At 42.4% G+C, this 9,997-nt stretch overlaps 1 protein-coding gene across 2 annotated transcripts in view; it reads left to right on the top strand.

Moving 5' to 3' along the window:
* Nucleotides 1–1,115: 1,115 nt before the first annotated feature.
* LOC121915105 (centromere protein F-like) overlaps nt 1,116–9,997 on the top strand; it is a 23,979-nt gene continuing 15,097 nt past the window's right edge. For both annotated transcript variants that reach the window (XM_042438963.1, XM_042438964.1), the window contains exons 1-3: nt 1,116–1,758; nt 4,437–4,633; nt 6,356–6,444. In XM_042438963.1, coding sequence (XP_042294897.1) covers nt 1,597–1,758; nt 4,437–4,633; nt 6,356–6,444 — 448 coding nt within the window. In that variant the 5' untranslated portion in view covers nt 1,116–1,596. The remainder of the gene's footprint in view (nt 1,759–4,436; nt 4,634–6,355; nt 6,445–9,997) is intronic.

The following is a 9,997-nucleotide window of genomic DNA, read 5'->3' as shown; positions in this document are numbered from 1 at the left end:
TGTCTATTCGGGCCCTAAGTCACCTCTCTCAGAGGCCTCTGGTGCCATAACAAATGGCAGTTCCAAGAATTCCATAGCATTGAGCCATGGCAGTTCAAGGGATGTCAAACTGGATTATTCCTGCAGTGCGGATGCAAAGGCTCTTCTGCTCATAATTCCTGTTGATGGACATGGAGCCCCAATGGCCTCCACGCAGGCAAACAGGGTCAAACTCAAGGATATTGCCAAACAATTTATTATCGGCTTTCAAAGATAGTCACAGGCTACATCCACACTGCAGAAATAATCCAGGTTGACACCTCTTTGACTGTCATGGCTCAATGTTATGGAATTTGTAGTTTGTAGTGGCACAAGAGCGCTCTGGTGGAGAAGGCTAAATGTTTTACAAAACTACATTTTGCAGAAATTTCATAGCCTTGAGCCATGGCAGTTAAAGCAGTGTCAAACTGGATTATTTTTGCAGTGCAGATGTGGCCACAATGATTCTTGGGGTAGAGGCTGCTTCTGTTCAGAAGCTCTGCCCTGATAGACAAAGAGTGGGGCCTGTTGCAACTTTATGATTCAAATTTGGGCCTTTTTTCTTAATGGAAGAAAAGTCTGGGCCTTCTGAGTGTATGCTAATTCCCATCGGTTTAAAAAATAACTTATTTGGTGCCTTCACTTATTAGTTTGAGATTTCATTCTCCATCCCCCAGAAAAAATGGTCAACTTTTCCTAAGAATGCACTGTGCTTGAGAATGCAAGAAGAAACTGAACAGACAACAAACAGCCATGTACTGTATGTCAGTTTGCAATACATTTGCAACACGAATCCTAGATCTCTAGATTTTAAGGTGTCACAAAAACATTACAGATACAGTTGGCCCTCTGTATCCAAGGATTCAAGCACCCGCGGTTTGCAAATATTCCAAAAATACCAAAGCTTCTAAAATGCAAGCTGATTTTGCCATTTTAAATAGGGGAGTTCATTTTGCAGTGCCATTGTATTAGATGGGATTTGGCCATCCAGGGATTTTTGGATCCTGGAACCAAACCCTAGCAGATACCAAGAACCCACTGTATAGTCCCAAGAGCAAACCTTGATTTTACCACTTTATAGAGGGATGCCATTTTACTATGCCATTGTATTTAATGGGACTTGAACATGCATGGATTTTGGTATCCATGGGAGGAACCAAACTCCAGTGGAGACCAAGGGCCCACAGTACAAGGCATTAAAAGATGGAAAGGTGTGTGGGAAAATGTGCTTTGACTTGGGTTCTAATTCTGTCTAATGATTTTTAGCAAGGGTTCAAAGTTTAGCCTCCTTCCCCTGAAATCTAGAAATCCCTAGGCAGACTGAGAAGTGTGACAATGTGATGTTACGGCTCTTTTGGTGCCGGTCAGCCGACCCATTGCTAACCCCATCTGCCGCTTCCGTGGGACGGAAGGATCCTAGCAGATCTGCCGTGTGACGCCACTATAAGCCCTGGCTGCCTTTTTAATCCCAGCAATCTGTCCTTGGAGGCTGGAGGGGAGTGAAGAGGAAAAGGCCTTTCTGCACCCATCCGGTCTGGTTCAACCAAAGGTCCAGCCAGGTCCCCCTTGACCGGCAGCATGAGTTGGCCAGGTGAGGAATGGAAGGTGGGCTTGCCGGCCCAAGCCTTGAGGGCCATCGCCGAAGTGGAGCACAGGCTGGAGCGCTTGCAAAAGGAGCGCCAACAGAAGCAGGTGCAACTGGACACGCTGGAGGCTGTGATGCACAAGCAGCGGCTGAAGGTAATGGCGGCAGAGGGAGATGGGAATCATGGCTCAGGCTCAGGGTGGCCAAGTGTCCTCTTTGGCATGTCAAGCTTCTGACCAGGAGGATCCCACAATGTCCTCTGTTTTGAGCATAGAATCATAAAATCATGGAATCCTAGAGTTGGAAGAGACCCTCAAGGGCTATCCAGGCCAGCCCCATTCTGCCATGCAGGAACTCTCTGTCAAAGCATCCCCTATGACAGATGGCCATCCAACCTCTGCTTAAAGACCTCCAAAAAAGAGACTAGAATTATAGAAACATAGAGTTGGAAGAGACCCCAAGGGCCATCCAGTCCAACCCCTGCCATGCAGGAACTCACAATCAAAGCACTCCCAGCCTCTGTTTAAAGGCCTCCAAAGAAGGAGACTCCACCACTCTCCAATGGAGTGTTTTCTACTGTCAAACAGCCCTTACTCTCAGGAAGTTCTTCCTAATGCTGAGATGGAATCTCTTTTCCTGTAGCATGCATCCATTGCTCTGGATTCTGTTCTCTGGGGCAGCAGAAAACAAGCTTGCTTTCTCCTCAATGTGATATCCTTTCAAACTGTTAAACAGGGCTATCATGTCAACCTCTTGACCATCTCTTCTGCTGGCTAAACATATCCAGCTCCCTAAGTCTCTCCTCATAGGGCTTCATGGTTTCCAGACCTTTCACCATTTTAGTCACCCTCCTCTGGACACATTCCAGCTTTTCATCATCCTTTTTGAATTGTGGTGCCCAGAACTGGACACAGGATTATTCCAAGTGAGGCCTGACCAATGCCTCCCTTGATCTAGACACTATACTTCTATTTATGCAGCCTAGAATCGCATTTGCCTTTTTAGCTGCCGCACCACAGAGTTGACTCATTTTCAACTTGTAGTCTACTAGGACTCCTAGATCCCTTTCACATGTTGTCTCCTTAAGCCGAGTGTCCCCCATCCTATCTATATTTGGGTACCTAACAATAACTGTAATTAAATTAATTTTAAAACTACATTTCCAAGCTCTCGGCATCAAGGGCTCCAAGTAGGACCAAAGCAGAATACAGTGGCACTATTACTTCCCTTGATCTAGACACTATAGTGTCCCACCTTCTGTCCAAGAGGACTCCAAAATGCCCTCCATTTGAGCATGTTTAAGGGGCAGTGGCGTCACAAGGGTGCGGTAACTCATGGTGTCACTCATGGTGTCACCATTGGTCTCCCATACCACACCATATAGAATCCGTAGCAATGTTGTTGTTTTTGCACTAATGCAATTCGTAATTCCCATGTGTCACTGAACGCAATGGCAAGAGTTGTAACACCACCAACAAGCAAAATTGAAATTACTGTATACCTTTCCATTGCAATATCATGTGCACAGCCTTAAAGTATTTACGTATACATAGTTCCATGTGGTTAAAGTGGTGTAGATTTGGTCAAACGTCATGTTCTTTAAAATTTTAAAAGAATTTTTATACATTTAAATTAAAAAAAATTAAACATTTTGAAATGCGAATTTTTAATTAAAAAAAAAACCAATCATTGAGCCTCTTTTTTCTCCTCCTCCTGAATTACAATAATTTTAATAACTGAGTAAATAGATCATAATGTTTTAGAAATGCACTGTAATCTTGACACAAGCGCCAGCAAAATAACCAGGCAGTTTAGTCTATATTTATTCATTGCATATGCAATATAAATATGTATTATGTACTCAGTTATGTTTTATTTCTGATGAACATCACTTTGTTAAAATGCCTTGTTGACTTGCAATATACTTATAGAACTCTGAGCAAGACAAAAGCTTAAAACTGGACTTTCCTAGCAACAAACCCTGGACTGAATCTACATTTAAATTATTCCTTTAATTTGTCCGGTGTACAGTACTAAAAAAAACCCAACTAAGTGGGACATCTTTTTAACAATTGCGTTGGGTCTTCAAGCAGCCAATTGCCGAACATTAATAATAATAATAATAATAATAATAATAATACTGTAATAATAAAGAGCTTGAGAAGGATCCATCCTCTCTGCCTATTTGCAACAAGGACAGGCTGCCAAGTAGAAGCATTTCTCAAAGGGGAACAGTGAATGTGTTATTCAATGCACTTCTTCATCATGCTCAAAATGGAAGAGATTATGGAATTCTTCCTGCAGAGAAGATTGAAATGTAGGGCAGGTCCTGGAAAAGGAGGACACCAGGTCACCCTGGTTTGTCGGGACATCTGGGTGTTGGATTTCATGTTTTATGGACACATGATATTTGGATGCTAGTACTGTCCCTTATCAGGCCATGCAACAATAGTTGGCCCTCTACATTTGCGTCATTGACTTTTGCGGATTCGGTTATTTGCGGTTTCGATGAATATGTCCTCTCTAGGCCCTCCAGCACAGCTCTGCCAGAGATTGACCATAGAGTTATGCTGGCAAAGTTCATAGGGAAAACGCATTTGTAGTTCCTCCAGCGTGATTCTAGGATCAATGCTTGGCAGATGTTGACCGTAGATTTGCACCAGAGAACCTGGAGATTCCTAGAAAGGTGTGCGCTTAGGTAATAAGAACAGTGCTTTTTAAAATTTGCATTTTCCTTCCACATCCATGGGATTCTTTGCCCCTAACCCCATTGAATGTGGAGGGGCCCCTGTACTTCATTTCCAAGGAGTTCTTCTTCTGTTGTCCCTTGCAGCATGAGGAGGAGAAGGCTTCGTGGGCTCTTCTCTCCCAAGAGAATCGCAGCTTGGCGGAGACTTGTGAGCAGATGGAGCGTGTGCGCCAACGCTTGGCGCAGGAGCTGCAAGCCAAAGATGCCCAACTGAGTTGCCTGAAGGCTCAGCTCACTCAAGCAACCCGATGCCAAGCGGAAGTTGAAGAAGAGTTGCGCAGGTTGGAGATATCTCCATGAAATGCACAGATATAGGGATGGGGGATACTGGCGTCAAAACAGTCCATGTGAAAGGGATCTAGGAGACCTAGTAGACCACAAGTTGAACATGAGTCAACAGTGTCATGCGGCAGCTAAAAAGGCCAATGCAATTCTAGGCTGCATCAATGGAAGTATAGTGTCTAGATGGAGGGAAGGCATAGTGCCACTCTATTCTGCTTTGGTCAGGCTTCACTTGGAATAATATTGTGTCCAGTTCTGAGCACCACAATTTCAAGAAGGATGTTGAGAAACTGGCTGTCCAGAGGAGGGTGACCAAAATGGTGGAGGGTCTGGAAACCATAATTCTTTATTAGGAGTTTATCACACTGTGGCTAATTTCAGCATTAAAGAGAGATTTAAGTGCATTTAACGCATCCTGCAAAATGATGCAGAAATGGTGAGTAATTGTGCGAATGATTATCACACACAATTGCGCAAATAAAGTGCTGTTGGAAATGCATTGTCGCCGAAGTCTTGAAAGTACGTGTCAATGTTTTTCAGCGACCACTTTGATGGTGGGTTTTGGGCGACATCGTGTGAAATCGTTGTGTGTAATGATGCCATTTTCCCAGGATATTCATGGGATAAACTCCTGAACTCCTTCATGTGATAATACAGCAGTTCAGAATACAGTGCTACCTCGGGTTACGAAATTAATTCGTTCCGCCGCTCCGTTCGTAACCCGATACATTTCGCAACCCGAAAAGGCTTTCCGTTAGCGCTGGAAAGCCGCTAGCCGCGCTTTGCGTTTGAATTTCGTAACCCGAAAAAAACATCATATCCCGGAACAGTTTTTTCCAATCTAACTTTTTCGTATCCCGGAAATTTCGTAACGCGATCAATTCGTATCCCGGGGTACCACTGTATAGTTGAGAACCATAAAGCCCTATGAGGAGAGATTTAGGGAACTGGATATGTTTAGCGTGGAGAAGTTTAAAAGGTGATAGGATAGACCTCTTTAAATATATGAAAGGACGGTGTATTGAGAATGGAGCAAGCATGCTCCAGAGAATAGGACTCGGAGCAATGGATTCCAACCACAGGATAATTATTTATTTATTTATTTATTTATAGCCCACCTCTCCCCAAAGGATCAAGGCGGGTAACAGTCATAAAATATAGTCAGCCCTCCTTATCCACGGATTTGTTATCCATGGATTCAAGCATCTACGGCTTGAAAATATTTCAAAAAGGTATAAATTCCAAATAGCAAACCTTGATTTTCCATTTTATATAAGGGACACCATTTGGATCTGCCGTTATATTTAATGGGACTTGAGCATCCACGGATTTGGTTATCCACGGGGGATCCTGAAACCAAACCCCAGTGGATAACAAGGTCCCATTGTACAACAATAACATTGATTAAACATAATCCCCTAACCCCGAATTATAAAACAACAAAACATCATCAAATACAGTTAAATTGCTAAGATCAATCTAAAATTAACCCTCATTAAAATGAGGCATTGTGGGATGAATAAAGCAACCATTGTTATCAATCTGGGAATGCCGTCTGGAAGAGATCTGTCTTCACAGCTTTCTTGAAGGTATCAAGAGTTGTAATATGACATCTGTGACTGGTATTGGGGATTCTGGGAATTAAGGGTGACACTAAAGCCACCTATGTGGCATCGCTGGCTCCTGGGCTTTCTCCTGCATTATTCCTTCCTGCCTTACAGGTGCCAGGTAGAACTGGAAAAGCTGCAATCCCGATCCGATTTGGTCCTATTGCCTCCCCGCTGGGGTTCCCCTGCACCCTGGGCTGAAGGTAAGGACCCCAAAGAATAGGCCGACCATATTGTCTTGGGACAAAAACGAGACATTGGGACGGCGAAAACGGGACGGGATTGTGTCGTATTCCATCATTACGAAAAAGCAAGACGATGGCCAAAGTTTTATTACGTGAATATATATTGATCTCACCATGACTGAATGCGTCTAAGGAAGTAGATTCAAGTCTACGAAAGCTCACTGCCAACTTCTTCATTTCTCTTAGAGTTTTATCACACTAGGCGAGATCCCACAGGAAAACGGGACTTAAACATGATTTAAAGTACAGCAGATCCTTGTTATCCGCTGGGGTTTGGTTCCAAGATCCCCCATCCGTGGATAACAAAATCCATGGATGCTCAAGTCCCATTAAACATAATGACATCGCAAAATGGTGTCCCTTATAAGAAATGGAAAATCAAAGTTTGATATTTGAAATGTATACTTTTTATGGAACATTTTCAAACCGTGGATGCTTGAATCTGTATAAAAATCGGTGTATAAGAAGGGCCAACTGTACATTCGAATTTAAACCAAACTTGTAAATCCGGTTTGTTTATCAGACTAGGGGAACTGCCCAAGTGAAATAACGCGACATTAATCTGAATGCAAAGCAGAGAAAACCGGCAGCTTTTCCACGTTCGGATCGTTCCAAAAGTAAAAAGCTGCCGGTTTTCTTTGCTTTGTGTTCGGATTAACTTTGTGTTGTTTCCCGTTAACTGCTACATCTTGTGATAAACTTTGAGCGTTTCCAGGTTTTCTTTGGGTTAAATCTAGTTTAAATGCCATTTTCGCGCGGAATCTTGCTAGCGACTCCTAAAAGTCTCAAAGGGGCTACAAGATCTCTCTGCACATTCTTCAGTGACAGAACTCCTACAAAAGTGTAGGTAGATCGGGGGCTGGATTTTACCACGGCCGTGCCATAAATATTTCTCCGACGAAGGAACCTTACGCCGCAAATTTCGGTTTTTCAACACCTGATCCTACAGCTTCTCACAGTCCATGACACAATTACACTCAGCCCTCCATATCCACGGGTCTTTTATCCATGGATTCAAGCATCCACGGCTTGAATATATATTTAAACATATATCAATTCCAAAGTGCAAACCTTGATTTTGCCATTTTGTATGAGGGGCACCATTTGACTATGCCACTGTATTTAATCGGACTTGAGCATCCATAGATTTTTGGTATCCGGGGGGGGGGGGGGGTCCTGGCCACGAACTTTTTAAAAAAGGGGCATTAAAACATTTTTTGCAATAATTTTTTTCTCTCTTGAAAACAGGAGAAAGTTGACATTTATATTAAAACGGGACGGTCTGGAAATATGAGGGAAGGTACTGTCCTGTTTAAAACGTTACGCACAGTCAGCCTACCAAAAAGGAAACCAGAGAGGTTTTCTTAGGCCATGGTTAGCAAGAGCAGCTCCTTCGATGCCTGGCTCTGGGGATTAGACACGCTTAGCCAGATGGAGGTGGAATTAGTAGCCTAAGTGCCACAGGGGCGGAAAGATTGCCAGGGCACCGTGGCTTTGGGAGTCAGACGCAGCGCCCACTTGGTGCCCTTGGTGCCCAGAGCTTGTGAATGCAGTTTTAAAAAGTAACCTCATTACATTAGTTTCACAGAGATCGCTGTATGCAAAGAGATCCTGTAGCATCTTTGAGACTCACTCCGCAGCATGAGCTTTCATAGACTCCAGTCTACTTCTTCAGATGCATTAAGCACATGCTGCCAGTTTCTTTCTTTCAGTGAGTCTCAAAGGTGCTACAAGATCTCTCTACGTACTGATTCTATAGACTAACACGGCTATGTCTTTATTTTCATTACAACTCATAGTTCTAGGGTACAAACTACAGGGTGGAGGTCACCCCACTTAAGAAGTCTACGTATGAAAGGGATTCCTGGTAGACCACAAGTTGAAAATGAGACAACAGTGTGATGCACCAGCTAAAAAGGCAAATGCAATTCTAGGCTGCATCAATAGAAGTATAGTGTCTAGATCAAGGGAAGTAAGGAGGGCAACTAAAATGGTGAAGGATTTGGAAACCATAAAGTTCCTTATATCATATAGAGGGGTAGACGTGTTTACATCTTTAAGATGTAAATGGTCATTTCCTTTTCTGTTGCTCCGTTTATATAGAAACTCATGCTTTATACATATTTCCACTATTGCAACTTCTGCCCAGTGAAATTTTATATAGACTACCTTCTTTCAGGCTGCAAGGAACAGGTAACTGTTAAAGTTGCCAAATTCTTTGCCGTTGCAATTACCTGTCATAAAATTTTCTTTAAAACAGATGCAGTAATGCTTATGTAATAATGCCATTATTGAGACTGGCTAACATGGGACATCATCTTATTGGAGCCCTGGTGGCACAGTGGTTAAATGCCTGTACTGCAGCCATTTACAGTACTCAAAACCACAAGGTTGCGAGTTCAAGACCAGCAAAAGGGCCCAAGCTTGACTCAGGCTTGCATCCTTCCGAGGAGGGAGCTAAAATGAGTACCCAGACTGTTGGGGGCAAATTAGCTTACTTGCTAATTATTTTACTTGCTGTTCACCGCTATGATCTTTGTAATAGCGGTATATAAATAAAACAAATTATTATTATTGTTGTTGTTGTTTTCTACCAAATACCAAAGCAGAGCCATCCTATGTAAACTATTATATCATTTTTTTTGAGATATTCGCAAGCAGACTCTGATCGCTCTAAAGCTTTTATAATGCTAATCCTTTTGAGATGGTTATTAGGTGTAAGGTTTGGTTTTTTTTAGCTACACACACACACACACACACCCCAGTGATGGTGAACCTTTTAGCGGCCGAGTGCCCAAACTGCAACCCAAAACCCACTTATTTATTGCATATAATAATAATAATAATAATAATAATAATATTCAAAGTGCCGTGTCCCTCTGGCTTTCTAGTAACAAACTCTGGCAAACTCTGTGCTGGGACGACGGCACATGTGCCCACAGAGAGGGCTCTGAGTGCCACCTCTGGCACGCGTGCCATAGGTTCACCATCACTGATACACACACACAGTCGGCCCTTCTTACACACCGATTTTTTACACACGGATTCAAGAATCCACAGTTTGAACTTGTTCAAAAAAAAAAGTACAAATTTCAAATATCAAACCTTTATTTTCCATTTTTTCTAAGGGACGACATTTTGCATTTTATCATTATATTTCATGGGACTTGAGCATCCATGGATTTTGTTATCCATGGGGATCTTGGAACCAAACCCCAGCGGATAACAAGGGTCCACTGTATGTATGTATGTATGTATGTATGTACTGTATGTATATATGTGCATGTGTGTGTATGTATGTATAGATAGATAGATAGATAGATAGATAGATAGATAGATAATGTTAGAATATAATGCATCTATTTTGATATTTTGTAATTTGTGTAATCGTTCTATTTTTCTTCTTTTATGCAGGCCATGTGCCATAATACATTGTTATTATTATTGCTCACATCTTTAAGAAACTTTAAAGGAGTCTTCTAGGACTCCTTATACCATACAGGGGAATATA

The sequence above is a fragment of the Sceloporus undulatus genome, chromosome 9 (assembly GCF_019175285.1).
Source record: "Sceloporus undulatus isolate JIND9_A2432 ecotype Alabama chromosome 9, SceUnd_v1.1, whole genome shotgun sequence".
NCBI classification, from domain to species: domain Eukaryota; kingdom Metazoa; phylum Chordata; class Lepidosauria; order Squamata; family Phrynosomatidae; genus Sceloporus; species Sceloporus undulatus.
This window is presented reverse-complemented; position numbering and strand designations above follow the sequence as displayed.